At 43.6% G+C, this 18,159-nt stretch overlaps 1 protein-coding gene across 5 annotated transcripts in view; it reads left to right on the top strand.

The window, feature by feature from the left end:
• Window positions 1-18,159, top strand: part of LOC141067728 (uncharacterized) — a 187,226-nt gene that overhangs the window by 40,477 nt on the left and 128,590 nt on the right. For 4 of the 5 annotated variants that reach the window (XM_073558188.1, XM_073558161.1, XM_073558169.1 and 1 more), the window contains exon 2: window positions 14,308-14,360. The exons of the other annotated variant lie outside the window; for it this stretch is intronic. In XM_073558188.1, the coding sequence (XP_073414289.1) occupies window positions 14,315-14,360 (46 nt within the window). In that variant the 5' untranslated portion in view covers window positions 14,308-14,314. The remainder of the gene's footprint in view (window positions 1-14,307; window positions 14,361-18,159) is intronic. 5 annotated transcript variants of the gene reach the window in all.

Raw genomic sequence — 18,159 nt, 5'->3', positions numbered from 1 at the left:
TCTCTGTCCAAATATATATGGACCTAACTGTAGATACACAGCTCAGCAGACAGTATCACACAGGAGAGGTTTAGATACACGGCTCAGCAGACAGCATCACACAGTAGAGGATTAGATACACAGATCAGCTCACAGTATCACACAGGATGGGATTAGATACACAGCTCAGCAGGCAGTATCACACAGGAGAGGATTAGACACATGGCTCAGCAGACAGTATTACACAGGAGAGGATTAGATACACGGGTCAGCACACAGTATCACACAGGATAGGATTATATACACAGCTTAGCGACCTATATCACACAGGATAGGATTAGATACACAGCTCAGCAGACAGTATCACACAGGATAGGATTAGTTACACAGCTTAGTGACCAGTATCACATAGGATATGATTAGATACACAGCTCAGCAGACAGTATCACACGGGATAGGATTAGATATACAGCTTAGCGACCTATATCACACGGGATAGGATTAGATACACAGCTCAGCAGACAGTATCACACAGGATAGGATTAGTTACACAGCTTAGTGACCAGTATCACATAGGATATGATTAGATACACAGCTCAGCAGACAGTATCACACGGGATAGGATTAGATATACAGCTCAGCAGTCAGTATCACACGGGATAGGATTAGATACACGGCTCAGCAGACAGTATCACACAGGATACGATTATATACACAGCTTAGCGATCAGTATCACACAGGATGGGATTAGATACACAGCTCAGCAGACAGTATCACACAGGATAGGATTAGATACACAGCTTAGCGACCAGTATCACACAGGATAGGATTAGATACACAGCTTAGCGACCTATATCACACGGGATAGGATTAGATACACAGCTCAGCAGACAGTATCACACAGGATAGGATTAGTTACACAGCTTAGTGACCAGTATCACACAGGATATGATTAGATACACAGCTCAGCAGACAGTATCACACGGGATAGGATTAGATATACAGCTCAGCAGTCAGTATCACACGGGATAGGATTAGATACACGGCTCAGCAGACAGTATCACACAGGATACGATTATATACACAGCTTAGCGATCAGTATCACACAGGATGGGATTAGATACACAGCTCAGCAGACAGTATCACACAGGATAGGATTAGATACACAGCTTAGCGACCAGTATCACACAGGATAGGATTAGATACACAGCTTAGCGACCTATATCACACAGGATAGGATTAGATACACAGCTCAGCAGACAGTATCACACAGGATAGGATTAGTTACACAGCTTAGTGACCAGTATCACACAGGATATGATTAGATACACAGCTCAGCAGACAGTATCACACGGGATAGGATTAGATATACAGCTCAGCAGTCAGTATCACACGGGATAGCATTAGATACACGGCTCAGCAGACAGTATCACACAGGATACGATAATATACACAGCTTAGCGATCAGTATCACACAGGATGGGATTAGATACACAGCTCAGCAGACAGTATCTCACAGGATAGGATTAGATACACAGCTTAGCGACCAGTATCACACAGGATAGGATTAGATACACAGCTTAGCGACCAGTATCACACAGGATAGGATTAGATACACAGCTCAGCAGACAGTATCACACAGGATAGGATTAGATACACGGCTCAGTAGACAGTATTACACAGGATAGGATTAGATACACGGCTCAGCAGACAGTATCATACAGGATAGGATTAGATACATGGCTCAGCAGACAGTATCACACAGGACAGGATTAGATACATAGCTCAGCAGACAGTATCACACAGGATAGGATTAGATACATGGCTCAGCAGACAGTATCATACAGGATAGGATTAGATACATGACTCAGCAGACAGTATCACACAGGATAGGATTAGTTACACAGCTTAGTGACCAGTATCACACAGGATATGATTAGATACACAGCTCAGCAGACAGTATCACACGGGATAGGATTAGATATACAGCTCAGCAGTCAGTATCACACGGGATAGGATTAGATACACGGCTCAGCAGACAGTATCACACAGGATACGATTATATACACAGCTTAGCGATCAGTATCACACAGGATGGGATTAGATACACAGCTCAGCAGACAGTATCACACAGGATAGGATTAGATACACAGCTTAGCGACCAGTATCACACATGATAGGATTAGATACACAGCTTAGCGACCCATATCACACAGGATAGGATTAGATACACAGCTCAGCAGACAGTATCACACAGGATAGGATTAGTTACACAGCTTAGTGACCAGTATCACACAGGATATGATTAGATACACAGCTCAGCAGACAGTATCACACGGGATAGGATTAGATATACAGCTCAGCAGTCAGTATCACACGGGATAGCATTAGATACACGGCTCAGCAGACAGTATCACACAGGATACGATAATATACACAGCTTAGCGATCAGTATCACACAGGATGGGATTAGATACACAGCTCAGCAGACAGTATCATACAGGATAGGATTAGATACATGGCTCAGCAGACAGTATCACACAGGACAGGATTAGATACATAGCTCAGCGACCAGTATCACACAGGATAGGATTAGATACACAGCTTAGCGACCAGTATCACACAGGATAGGATTAGATACACAGCTTAGCGACCAGTATCACACAGGATAGGATTAGATACACAGCTCAGCAGACAGTATCACACAGGATAGGATTAGATACACGGCTCAGTAGACAGTATCACACAGGATAGGATTAGATACACGGCTCAGCAGACAGTATCATACAGGATAGGATTAGATACATGGCTCAGCAGACAGTATCACACAGGACAGGATTAGATACATAGCTCAGCAGACAGTATCACACAGGATAGGATTAGATACATGGCTCAGCAGACAGTATCATACAGGATAGGATTAGATACATGACTCAGCAGACAGTACCACACAGGATAGGATTAGATACACAGTTCAGCAGACAGTATCACACAGGATAGGATTAGATACACAGCTCAGCACACAGTATCACACAGGATAGGATTAGATACACGGCTCAGCAGACAGTATCATACAGGATAGGATTAGATACATGGCTCAGCAGGCAGTATTACACAGGATAAGATTAGATACATGGCTCAGGAGACAGTACCACACAGGATAGGATTAGATACAGAGCTCAGCAGACAGTATCACACAGGATAGGATTAGATGCACAGCTCAAGAGACAGTATCATACAGGATAGGATTAGATACAAGGCTCAGGAGGCAGTATCACACAGGATAGGATTAGATACACGGTTCAGCAGTCAGTATCAAACAGGATAGGATTAGATACACGGTTCAGCAGTCAGTATCACACAGGATATGATTAGATACACATCTCTGCAGACAGTATCACACAGGATAGGATTAGATACACAGCTCAGCAGACAGTATCACACAGGATAGGATTAGATATATGGCTCAGTAGACAGTATCACACAGGATAGGATTAGATACACAGCTCAGCACACAGTATCACACAGGATAGGATTAGATACACGGCTCAGCAGACAGTATCATACAGGATAGGATTAGATACATGGCTCAGCAGACAGTATCACACAGGACAGGATTAGATATACAGCTCAGCAGACAGTATCACACAGGACTGGATTAGATACACGGCTCAGCAGACAGTATCACACAGGACAGGATTAGATACACGGCTCAGCAGACAGTATCACACAGGACAGGATTAGATACACGGCTCAGCAGACAGTATCACACAGGATATGATTAGACACATGGCTCAGTAGACAGTATCACACAGGATAGGATTAGATACACAGCTCAGCACACAGTATCACAGAGGATAGGATTAGATACATAGCTCAGCAGACAGTATCACACAGGATAGGATTAGATACATGGCTCAGCAGACAGTATCACACAGGACAGGATTAGATACATAGCTCAGCAGACAGTATCACACAGGATAGGATTAGATACACAGCTCAGCACACAGTATCACACAGGATAGGATTAGATACACGCTCAGCAGACAGTATCATACAGGATAGGATTAGATACATGGCTCAGCAGGCAGTATTACACAGGATAGGATTAGACACACGGCTCAGGAGACAGTACCACATAGGATAGGATTAGATACACAGCTCAGCACACAGTATCACACAGGATAGGATTAGATACACGGCTCAGCAGACAGTATCATACAGGATAGGATTAGATACATGGCTCAGCAGACAGTATCACACAGGACAGGATTAGATATACAGCTCAGCAAACAGTATCACACAGGACAGGATTAGATACACGGCTCAGCAGACAGTGTCACACTGGACAGGATTAGATACACGGCTCAGCAGACAGTATCACACAGGATATGATTAGACACATGGCTCAGTAGACAGTATCACACAGGGTAGGATTAGATACACGGCTCAGCAGTCAGTATCACACAGGATAGGATTAGATACATAGCTCACCAGACAGTATCACACAGGATAGGATTAGATACACTGCTCAGCAGACAGTATCACACAGGATAGGATTAGATACACAGCTCAGCAGTCAGTATCACACATGACGAGATTAGATACACAGTTTAGTAGAGAAAGTATTAAGGTCCCATCACACATAGGATTAGATACACAGCTTAGCGACCCATATCACACAGGATAGGATTAGATACACAGCTCAGCAGACAGTATCACACAGGATAGGATTAGTTACACAGCTTAGTGACCAGTATCACACAGGATATGATTAGATACACAGCTCAGCAGACAGTATCACACGGGATAGGATTAGATATACAGCTCAGCAGTCAGTATCACACGGGATAGCATTAGATACACGGCTCAGCAGACAGTATCACACAGGATACGATAATATACACAGCTTAGCGATCAGTATCACACAGGATGGGATTAGATACACAGCTCAGCAGACAGTATCATACAGGATAGGATTAGATACATGGCTCAGCAGACAGTATCACACAGGACAGGATTAGATACATAGCTCAGCGACCAGTATCACACAGGATAGGATTAGATACACAGCTTAGCGACCAGTATCACACAGGATAGGATTAGATACACAGCTTAGCGACCAGTATCACACAGGATAGGATTAGATACACAGCTCAGCAGACAGTATCACACAGGATAGGATTAGATACACGGCTCAGTAGACAGTATCACACAGGATAGGATTAGATACACGGCTCAGCAGACAGTATCACACAGGACTGGATTAGATACACGGCTCAGCAGACAGTATCACACAGGACAGGATTAGATACACGGCTCAGCAGACAGTATCACACAGGACAGGATTAGATACACGGCTCAGCAGACAGTATCACACAGGATATGATTAGACACATGGCTCAGTAGACAGTATCACACAGGATAGGATTAGATACACAGCTCAGCACACAGTATCACAGAGGATAGGATTAGATACATAGCTCAGCAGACAGTATCACACAGGATAGGATTAGATACATGGCTCAGCAGACAGTATCACACAGGACAGGATTAGATACATAGCTCAGCAGACAGTATCACACAGGATAGGATTAGATACATAGCTCAGCAGACAGTATCACACAGGATAGGATTAGATACACAGCTCAGCACACAGTATCACACAGGATAGGATTAGATACACGCTCAGCAGACAGTATCACACAGGATAGGATTAGATACACAGCTCAGCAGTCAGTATCACACATGACGAGATTAGATACACAGTTTAGTAGAGAAAGTATTAAGGTCCCATCACACATAGGATTAGATACACAGCTTAGCGACCCATATCACACAGGATAGGATTAGATACACAGCTCAGCAGACAGTATCACACAGGATAGGATTAGTTACACAGCTTAGTGACCAGTATCACACAGGATATGATTAGATACACAGCTCAGCAGACAGTATCACACGGGATAGGATTAGATATACAGCTCAGCAGTCAGTATCACACGGGATAGCATTAGATACACGGCTCAGCAGACAGTATCACACAGGATACGATAATATACACAGCTTAGCGATCAGTATCACACAGGATGGGATTAGATACACAGCTCAGCAGACAGTATCATACAGGATAGGATTAGATACATGGCTCAGCAGACAGTATCACACAGGACAGGATTAGATACATAGCTCAGCGACCAGTATCACACAGGATAGGATTAGATACACAGCTTAGCGACCAGTATCACACAGGATAGGATTAGATACACAGCTTAGCGACCAGTATCACACAGGATAGGATTAGATACACAGCTCAGCAGACAGTATCACACAGGATAGGATTAGATACACGGCTCAGTAGACAGTATCACACAGGATAGGATTAGATACACGGCTCAGCAGACAGTATCACACAGGACTGGATTAGATACACGGCTCAGCAGACAGTATCACACAGGACAGGATTAGATACACGGCTCAGCAGACAGTATCACACAGGACAGGATTAGATACACGGCTCAGCAGACAGTATCACACAGGATATGATTAGACACATGGCTCAGTAGACAGTATCACACAGGATAGGATTAGATACACAGCTCAGCACACAGTATCACAGAGGATAGGATTAGATACATAGCTCAGCAGACAGTATCACACAGGATAGGATTAGATACATGGCTCAGCAGACAGTATCACACAGGACAGGATTAGATACATAGCTCAGCAGACAGTATCACACAGGATAGGATTAGATACATAGCTCAGCAGACAGTATCACACAGGATAGGATTAGATACACAGCTCAGCACACAGTATCACACAGGATAGGATTAGATACACGCTCAGCAGACAGTATCATACAGGATAGGATTAGATACACGGCTCAGCAGACAGTATCACACAGGACTGGATTAGATACACGGCTCAGCAGACAGTATCACACAGGACAGGATTAGATACACGGCTCAGCAGACAGTATCACACAGGACAGGATTAGATACACGGCTCAGCAGACAGTATCACACAGGATATGATTAGACACATGGCTCAGTAGACAGTATCACACAGGATAGGATTAGATACACAGCTCAGCACACAGTATCACAGAGGATAGGATTAGATACATAGCTCAGCAGACAGTATCACACAGGATAGGATTAGATACATGGCTCAGCAGACAGTATCACACAGGACAGGATTAGATACATAGCTCAGCAGACAGTATCACACAGGATAGGATTAGATACACAGCTCAGCACACAGTATCACACAGGATAGGATTAGATACACGCTCAGCAGACAGTATCATACAGGATAGGATTAGATACATGGCTCAGCAGGCAGTATTACACAGGATAGGATTAGACACACGGCTCAGGAGACAGTACCACATAGGATAGGATTAGATACACAGCTCAGCACACAGTATCACACAGGATAGGATTAGATACACGGCTCAGCAGACAGTATCATACAGGATAGGATTAGATACATGGCTCAGCAGACAGTATCACACAGGACAGGATTAGATATACAGCTCAGCAAACAGTATCACACAGGACAGGATTAGATACACGGCTCAGCAGACAGTGTCACACTGGACAGGATTAGATACACGGCTCAGCAGACAGTATCACACAGGATATGATTAGACACATGGCTCAGTAGACAGTATCACACAGGGTAGGATTAGATACACGGCTCAGCAGTCAGTATCACACAGGATAGGATTAGATACATAGCTCACCAGACAGTATCACACAGGATAGGATTAGATACACAGCTCATCACACGATAGGATTAGATACACGGCTCAGCAGACAGTATCATACAGGATAGGATTAGATACATGGCTCAGCAGACAGTATTACACAGGATAGGATTAGATACACAGCTCAGCAGTCAGTATCACACAGGATAGGATTAGATACACTGCTCAGCAGACAGTATCACACAGGATAGGATTAGATACACAGCTCAGCAGACAGTATCACACAGGATAGGATTAGATACACAGCTCAGCAGTCAGTATCACACATGACGAGATTAGATACACAGTTTAGTAGAGAAAGTATTAAGGTCCCATCACACACAGCGATCTCGCTAGCGAGATCGCTGATTTTGTGATGCTGTGTGTGACGGGGATCAGCGACCGGCCCACCTGCTGGTTATCGCTGATCGTGCTCGATTGGCCTGGGCCATTTTTTGATCGCTGGTCTCCCGCTGGCCAGCACGCATCGCGTGTGGCAGCGAGAGACCAGCGATCAGAGACGCTGGTTTCTGATGTGAACATCGGGTATCCAGGAGCCGCAGCTCTTGGATACCCGCTGTTTACCTTGAAAACCGGTGTACACTGGTGTGAAATACTGACTAAATCCTGATAGTGTGGCCGTAGCCTTAGGCTGGAGTCACACTAACCAGCGCAAAATACGGTCCGTAGTTTACATGCGTAATACGGATGAATGACCCCTAAATAGTGCTCCGTAGGTCATCCATAAGCAACGTGCGGTCGCGTATTTTGCGCATGTCAGCATCCGTATGGCATCCGTATGCAATCCGTGTGGCGAGATTTTCTCGCAGCCTTGCAAAATGGACATTTAACGGTTTTGAGGCCTACTAACTATTTAAAACATTAGCCTGCACCCTATTTATTGGCTCAGGAACAGGTGGCAGCCTCCATTCTGTCCATTTGTCACCTTGCCTTCACTAGGTGTGTTGCTGTGGTATGTGAAGCATGTCAGACAGTCTGAGTTTCAACACAACTGAGCAGGTTCTCTTCAACTGGCTTTTGTCATGGTGCTTTGGCCAACCATACCCAGTGATAGTGGATCCGCGGAGGAGGAGACGCATGTGGGTACATCCACTTTTGAGGCAACGAATCACAAGAGGTCATTTTTACCGCCTCTATTCTTCTCTGTGGGAGCATCCTGTCAAATTCTACCAATACTGTCGCATGAGCCTTGCAACATTTGCTACACTATTGTAGACACTGTGCCCTTGGATAACCTTTCAGGATACAAGGATGCGCAAAGCTATATCTGCAGAGGAGCGACTTGTACTCACAATACGGTATGTACTACACAACCACATTCTCTATGTTCATGATGTGTTGGGCAAACTTTGAATTTTTGCCTTGATGGAGTAAGTTTTAGGCCCTCATCTTAGTCCACATATGTTTCAACTTACAGACACGAATGTTGGGTGGAATATGGACTGAATATCACTTACTCATTGTGCAAAGCAAGATGTGTGTGTTCTGGCATAGTCAGGTCAATATGTATTGAAATATGGACAAGACTATATCAAGTTGTCATGCCCGAGCCCAGGATGGAAGACTGGTTGAGGATATCAAGGGACTTTGAGGAAGAATGCCAGTTTCCAAATGGTATTGGGGCCCTTGATGGCAAACATATCCAGGGGCGTAATACGCCGAACTCTGGCTTCCAATTCTTCAATTCTAAACAATACTTTTCTGTTGTACTGTTGGCTCTGGCCGACCCTCAATACAAGTTTATAATTGTTGACATTGTGGCCTATGGAAGGATGGGAGACTCTAGAGTCTTCAATACTTCCATTATGGCTTGGCGGCTACGCACCAACCATTTGGATCTACCACCACCACGACAGCTACCAGGCTGCACTCAAGAATCTGTCCCTTATGTCCTTGTGGCAGATGATGCCTTTCAGTTAACGTGCAATGTCATGAGGCCATATCCCCGATGCAACCTTCACCACAGGCGCAGGATATGTAACTTGCGCCTATCACATGCTTGGCGACTGGTGGAGTGTTCCTTTGGCATTCTTTGTGCCAAATGGCGGCTACTCCTGTCTGCCATTCAGCTGAGTGAACCAAATGTTAATGAAGTAGTGAAAGCCTGTGTGGTACTTCATAACTTCACCAGGATACATGATTGTTCCTCCTCTGCTGGTGTTGTGCGTAGGCTGGACAATGTGTGTAGGGTGAGAACACCTATCAACCATCAATGTAGACCGATCTCTGGCCTCAATGTGCGTGATCATTTCTCTAATTACTTTATGGCACCTCAGGGGGAACCATCTTGGCAAGAGCATGCTGGATTTATGTTGGCAATGTTTCTTTGATGTGTGTCAAAATATATATATTTCTATCCCTTGTGAATCTCTGACTGTTGCTTTGATTTGTTACGCGTATTTTGATATGGGTTTGGACAATCAAGACGGAGACGTAAAGTGTAGTTGGCCAATTTTTACTTTTGCCTTTTTTGTGTTTTTTTTTTAAGTTTGTAAGGCAAACATATTCTTGCCCTATGAAAAACTTGGGCAATCGCCCAAATTGGGCTTTTGGCATATTTCAACATTGTTGTGAAAAACAAAATTACTAATATATCCTACAACATACATAGTGCAATAACAACATTGCAACTGTACACATTTGGAATACAAAGTAAAAAAGAGGAGTTATCCATTATCAAAATGAGCTACACAAGATAATACTAACATTTATTATGAATGTTTTCAAACCAGATTAATAAGCCACCATGACAGGCAAGGCTAGCTTACGCGTTTCTGACACATATTACATGTCTGTAATAAACACAATATTTCACCGCACTATACTGGGAAAGTCAAAGGATCAAAATAGAAGACTGACTTGATAATACATAGAGAGAGCGTGATGGTCTTGTGGCTGTTTGCCTTGATTTTGGAATATAGTTAGCTGGCCTAAATTGGACTAAGAGAATATGGTCAGCACGCCTTTTCTATGCATTTTCAAGTGAGTACTCTATTTTGATCCTTTGACTTTGCCAGTATAGCCCCGTTAAATATTGTATTTTTGACAGACATGTAATATGTATCAGAAAAACATAAGGTAGCCTTGCCTATCATGGTGTCTTAATCATATGAATTGAAAACAGTCATAAGAAATGTTATTAGTATCTGTTTTAGCTCATGTTGCTGCTGGCTAAATCCTCTTTTGGACTTTGCCTTGGGATTTTAAACACCAGTTCAAACACACTGGACATCTCCTCCCATCAAAACAATTAACAACACTCATATACAGTATGGGTTTACTAAGTCACTTATAAATTGTGGAATGTTGGGGAAGGAGAAGGCGGAGGAGCAGCCTGTGCTTGCTGTTGACTACTTTGAGCAACATCGCCCTGTGTGGGTGCATACTGTTGCCCATGCTGTTGGTAGTGACCTTCCTCCTGTGATTGTTGGGGGTAGTGGCCATAGTAATACTGATGAGGGGCATCTTGTTGGGGCGGGTAGGCCCGTGGCTCATACCCACCAATATAGCCATGTCGGCCCCAACCAGGTTGGGACCAGCCTCCAACACTGGGTGGGACTAAGTGGCCATAATGGTGGGGTTGGCTAGAGCCAGAAATCTGTTGCTGGTGTTGGGAAGGTTGGGTAGGGGAAGGAAGGGGGTGAGGTGTAGGCCCACGTATTAGAGGATGTTCGGACCCTGCTTGAGCAAGCATCTGTGTCGATGGTCTCATGCGCATTAGATTTCTGGGGGAAAGCTGCCACCTCTCCAGATATTCGAAAAGCTCATATGGGGTATTGGGGGGGGGTGCTTGGATCTGAAAACATCCCCTAATACGGAGCCTGACCTCATGGGTAAGGGCACGGAGATAAAAGGTGAGGCTATGTGAGTAGGCCTCCTCCCCATCATCTGTAGTTACTCTTGATAAATAATTTAGCACCCCTGTGTCCACATTGGTCCTGCTCTCTTGAACAGTGACCTGGCGCCTTCTTCGTGTTCGCCGGGATGTAACAGCAGCCTGTGAGGATCCCCTGATATGGCCAGTTGGGCTGCTGCTCAAATTGCCCGGCTCTTCCAGGATGGGTGATGGGGCAGCAGCAGACCGTCCTGGTGGTGTTGTGTGTTGGGAAGCCAATGGGTTCTCCTGTGATGCTTCATCTTCTGCCATCCTTCTTGTAGGGGGAGAAGATGGGCCAGCCACCTCATCCCCTACAGGATCTATTATGGGCTCTGTCTCTGAGGCCGTTCCTCGATCCGTAAGGTTGGATTGAGTTCTGTTATGAAATAGAACAGAAGCAAAAATACATCAATATTTTTGGCCCTGTAAAGTATTTGTGTAATGTGGTGTGAGGTATCTACCTACGGTCTCAGATCCAGAATTGGGGCGAGGAAGGAGAGCCGGTCGTAATAAATATATTTCCTTTTGACGTATCCCGCATCCCCACTCCTGGACCGCTGCTGGCGTTCCCGGCGGTACTGGTCCCGGATGCTTCGCCAGCGTTTCATCACATCTTCCACCTCAATGTGACAGGAAATATTGTCAAATTCACATATTTGATAGGTCACATTTGCTACCAGTAGTCTAGGCATGGAGCCTTCTGGGGTGTGCTTTCTACCCATGGTGGCATATCTAATTGGGCAGATACACAGGGTCTCTTTAGCTACACTTAATAATTGGTTTGTCTAAAGCTGGAGTCACACATAGCGACTTACCAGCGATACTGACACCGATATCAAGGTGTCATGATCGCTGGTAAGTCGCTATGTGATCGCTGGTGAGCTGTCACACAGACAGCTTCACCAGCGATCAGCACAGCGATGCCGAGCGCCCGGCATCGCTAGCCATCGCTGTAAAAAATAGAATCAAAATAAAAAATATAGTTATTCTCTCCATCAGATGTCCCACGCAGCCATCCTCTCTCCACGCTCCGGTCCCAGTTATCCTTTGCGAGAATGACCGCGAGACGTCACGGTCTCGCGGGAGCGCGAAGTCTCGCGGTCATTCGTGCAAAGGATCACTGGGACCGGAGCGTGGAGAGAGGATGGATGCGCGGGACGTCGGATGGTGAGAATAACTATATATTTTTTTTTTTATTCTATTTTTTACAGCTGATCGCTGGTCTACCGCCTGTCACACGCAGCGATGCGTGCTGGCCAGCGGGAGACCAGCGACCAAAAATATGTCCAGAGGTTTCTTGCAGCGATCAGCGATACCAGCAGGGGGGCCGCTCGCTGATCGCTGTCACACACAGCAATCTCGCTGGTGAGATCGCTGTTACGTCACAAAAGTTGTGACTCAGCAGCGATCTCGCTAGCGAGATTGGTGTGTGTGACTCCCGCTTATGAGGATGAGGAGCTTGTGGCCTAAACCCAAATTATGGCTGTGTGAATCCACGTGTCACATCCAAATCTAACTGCCTCATGAGGCAAAAAGTACATGCACAGGAAGGGGGGGGTGCTGATTCTATATTCCTTTTTTGTTGTGAGCTAAGGTTACTCATGTTTTGCCTTGTACTTATGAATTTTATGCTGCTCCTCACGTGGTCGGTCACCAAAGTCATGGTACATCTGGCGACAGATGCGCCTCCATGACGCCTCCTTTCTTGCCCGGTTTGCATAATTGGCATCGCGTTGGTCCCAGATTTCGGGACGCTCCTGCACCAGGACAATGAGCATCTCCACATTTATGTAAGTGGACGCCATGCTGCTGCTGTACTCCGTGGAGGCGTACTTCCTGGATGTCTGGAGCGCTTTTTGAGCTCATTTGCATGTCTAGGCTTCCTGATGATGGATGGGCCCATTTCCTGTCACCAGCCAAAAGACCTGCGTATTGCTCGCAAGTCACATGTGTGGTCCGTGTGTAATCCGTATTTTTTGCGCACCCATAGACTTGCATTGGCGTATTACGGGCGTAGTATGCTGACAATCGCAGCATGCTGCGATTGGCACGGACCGTAGAATACGCCCGAGAAATATACGGCTGGTGCGAGGGACCCCATAGAGAATCATTGGTCCGTGTCTAATGCGTGCTTTTAGCGCCTCTCACTCGCCCGTATTCCTCGCCAGTGTGACCCCGGCCTTAAGCTCAGATACACCAGCACAGCACACATTCACAGATGATAAACAGTTACACGCTGTCCAAGAGGCTATATCAGGATATTATACAGCTTGGTGATTTCTTGTTTTTCTGGTTAATCTTATAAAAGTTGCCAGAGGAATTTTTCACCTTTCACCAGCTCGGCCGTGACTCATTCTGTGGTTATAGAGGCAGAAGTAAGAAATATAAAAGAAGTAAACTGTAAAGCAGAAGCTGCAGGATTGTTGTAGACATCAACATAATGAAAGTGGAACATAAATTTCCATTTCCATTTAATCATCTAAGCAGTTTTGTCAAAACTAGAGCAGAGGAAAAGCAGACAAGTTGTCAACAGCCACTAATCAGCTTCCAGCTCTCATTTTTCAAAAGGCCTCTGAGAAATGAAAGCTAGAAGCTGATTGGTTGCTCTGGAGATCTGTGTTACTTGAGTGAATTCTTGGGTCGTAAGTCTTCTAATGTTCCTTCTTCTTTCTTTCAGATCAGACATGGCATTCAGCAAGAGATTTGCTAGCCTTCAGCTTCAAGAACAAGGTGATCAGGAGCTCGTAGTACATTTTGTTCCATTTTTCACAGAACAGGAGACCCTTAAAGAGGTTGTACAATCCCTCTTAGGCCGGAGTCACACTAGAGAGAAATATGGACGAGTGCTATGCAATAAAAAAGCGACCAATGTTAATCTGTGGGGCAGCTCCCACCATCCGTTTTTTGCAGCATGCTGAGATTTGCACCGTATTACGCCCAAGACTCGCCAATGCAAGTCTATGGGTGCGAGAAAAAAACGGATTACACACGGAGCATGCATGTGACTTGCAAGAAATATGCACCGGTGTCCTTTAGAAAAGCCGGCAATTCAGTGCGCTATACAGTAAAATCACACTGACAGGTTAAAATAGATAGAATACATGTATATATATATATATATATATATATATATATATATACACACACACACACACGCATACATATATATATATATATATATATATATATATAAATAAACAATGACAAAGCAAAGTCCCGCAATAACGTGAGCAATCCAGGATGCTGTTAAAAAAATTTTTCTTTTTATTCATAAATCCATTAAAATGCAATGGTCCAAGCAGTTCAAAACAGCAATAACGCAGGAAAGTCGTGCAGATAGGACTACGCGTTTCAGCGGTAGAACCCGCCTTCTTCACGGTCCAGAATCTAATCTGCTTTCCAAACATGGAACCTTATATACATCTCACTCCCATCAGGGTAATTATAAACATATGTGAGAGACTTAAAAACATGTGCTATAAAAGCAGATCAAACATATAAACTATCCACATATTGATCAGTATACAACAAGCATAAAGATTATAAGGAAAGAATTCAACACATTGGAGAAAAGTACATTAGGAATGTCCAATAACCTGACCATAAGATTTAAGGCCCTGTGCACACAGTGCAGACTCCGTGCAGTTCCGCAGCAGATTTGGCCCTGCAGAACCGCAGCAGAAAAGCAACAGAACTGCACGTGATGTACAGTACCATTTAAGGCTATGTAAAACAAAAAACGCTGTGCACATGCTGCAGATTTTTCTGCGCAGATCTGGCACAGAATAAAAGAAGCAGCATATCGCTTCTCCTGTGCGGCTCTGCTGCAGCTCTCCACCTGCTCCATTATAGAAATCTGCAGGCGGAAACTGCAGGGGAAATCCGCACAAAAACTGCACCAAATCTGCGACAAATCTGCAGGCAAAACGCAGATCATCTTACCTAAAGATTTAGCAAAATCTACGCGGAAAATTCCACAGCAGAATCGGCACCGTGTGCACATAGCCCCAGTGGTACAAAAACATAGAATAATAATATTAACCAGCATTATATAATACAAATATATCAATAGTGCATAATGATATCCAGGCGGTTATTAAAGCCCTGTGGCATGCGAGTCCCCAACTCAAATATCCACCTACTTTCTCTTGCAAGCACTTTTTATGAAAATCTCCCCCTCTCAATGGTTTTTTTACATGCTCTATGCCCATAAAGGAGAAACCGCGTAAATCCCCATTATGTTTTTTTGAAAAGTGTCGGGATACTACTGATGCACCAACCATAGGCAGATTACTAGCGCCTGATAGGTGTTTGCGGATTCTAGTTTTAAGGGGGTTCATCGTGCAACCTACATATTGCATACGGCATATATTGCAATTAATTAGATACACTACATTCTCCGTATTACAGTTTATAAAAGAACAAACATTAAACTGTTTTTTGTTGGAGATAGATGTAAATATTTTAGATTTATTAGCAAAACCGCAGCACTTACAGATATTGGCACCGCATTTAAAAAATCCTGTTGTTTTTAACCAATTGCTAGGGGAAATTTTATCCGGATCTTTGAACATGCTGGGTGATAATAATGTAGCTAAAGTCGGGGCTCTTCTTGCCACAAAGGCAATATCATTATTTTCCACAATATTTTTCAAAATATCATTCTGAGATAACAAGGGAAGATATTTTTTGATGATTTTAACAATAGAATTAAACTGAGGACTATAATTGGTACTGAAAACCACCCTAGATTTTTTAGAGTCAAACTGTCTTTTTTTCTCAGTAGATTCCAACAACTTAACCCTATCCATGCCTGCTACCATTTTCCTGGCTCTGTCCAAGGACCAATTAGGATACCCCCTTTTTTTTAAATTATTACAGGTCATTTCAATTGCTTCCTCCAATTTGTCCCTAGATGTAGTATTCCTTTTCAGTCTAATAAGCTCCCCCACAGGAATATTCTGAATGACATGTTTGGGGTGATTAGAGGAAGCCATTAAAATACTATTGCATGCAATGGATTTTTTATAGGGAGATATCAGAACCCCATCATTGTCCAGATCTGCGGTCAGTTTCAAATCCAAGAAGTTAATTGATACCTCCTGACCACTACTAGTAAATTTTAGATTGAAATCATTCAAATCCAAATAAGAAAAGAAACTTTTTGCAGACGAGAGACTACCCCTCCAGACAAATATCAGATCATCAATAAATCTCCCCAGCCAGACAATATTATCCTTGTATGGGTTATCAATATTAAAGATATAATTTTCTTCCCACACAGACATAACCAGGTTAGCTAGGGAAGGTGAAAACTTGGCACCCATGCTCACACCCTGTGTCTGGAGGAAATATCTCTCATCAAACACAAAATAGTTGTGGCTTAAAAGAAATCCTCATAATTACTGTATCTGGACAAGTAATATGTGATGCATCGTATCGCGACGTGATGGGGGATAGAAGGATATAACCCCACCACATCGCAAGATAACCACACATAATCAGATTGCCAGTGAAATTTTTCCATAATCTGTATTATACTTTTGGAATCTTTAAGATGACTTGGTGTTAATGGCACTAAAGGTTGAAGATAAAAATCAACCCACTCCCCTAGTTTCTCACTAAATGATCCGATCCCAGACACGATAGGTCTGAGAGGGGGAGGAAAAACCTCTTTATGAACTTTAGGGAGTGAGTGGTATATTGGGACAATCAGTGTTGCACAAAAAATAAATTTTTTAATTCTGTCTGAAATAGCACCCATACTAATTCCCACCTGTAATAGATGTAATAATTCAGAGTTAAATGAATTAGTTGGATTAGATGGCAATTCAATATAGGTGCTACTGTTTTCTAAATCCAGCAAGTTCATTTTCTTATATAAACCAGCATTGAGAGCCACAATAGCGCCCCCCTTGTCTGCCTGGACAACAAGGAGATCGCCATTAGCCCTCAATTCATCAATTGCCCTATGTTCAGAAATACTCAGATTAAATTTAACCTCTTGATGTTCTACTTGATTATAAAGAGACACATGCTCACTTTCAATTGTTTCCTGAAAAAAATCAAGGAAAGGAGGTCTCGATTTTACTGGGTAAAACATGGGATTACGAGTCTGAAACCTGTCATTTAGATTAACCCTATCCTCCAACTCTGTCTCCCCCTCTAGTTGTCTTAAATTAGAGACAGCTACCTGTTCACTAAAATGAATACAGTTATCAGATGATATACTGACAGATGATAAATCATTATACACATGAGTATTGTCCTCATTATAATGAACTTTAAGGGTCAAATTACCTGCAAATCTATTGACATCAACAATAGTGTCAAATAAACTGAATTCTTTAACTGGAGAAAAACCTAGTCCTTTAGACAAGAGTCCAATCTGTGAGTCTGTCAAAATGTAACTGGAAAGATTGAATACAGGAATCTCCATTAACGGCGCTTGCGAAACGTTATATGAAAACCTTTTGGACTTGCGTTTCCTTCCTCCCCTCTTGCATATTCGTTTTTTGGCAAGGCACCT

Source organism: Dendrobates tinctorius, unplaced genomic scaffold, assembly GCF_039654945.1.
Source record: "Dendrobates tinctorius isolate UK_male_01 unplaced genomic scaffold, ASM3965494v1 ptg000013l, whole genome shotgun sequence".
Taxonomy (NCBI): domain Eukaryota; kingdom Metazoa; phylum Chordata; class Amphibia; order Anura; family Dendrobatidae; genus Dendrobates; species Dendrobates tinctorius.
Note: the sequence above shows the minus strand (reverse complement) of the source record. Positions and strands in the feature narration are given on the sequence as shown.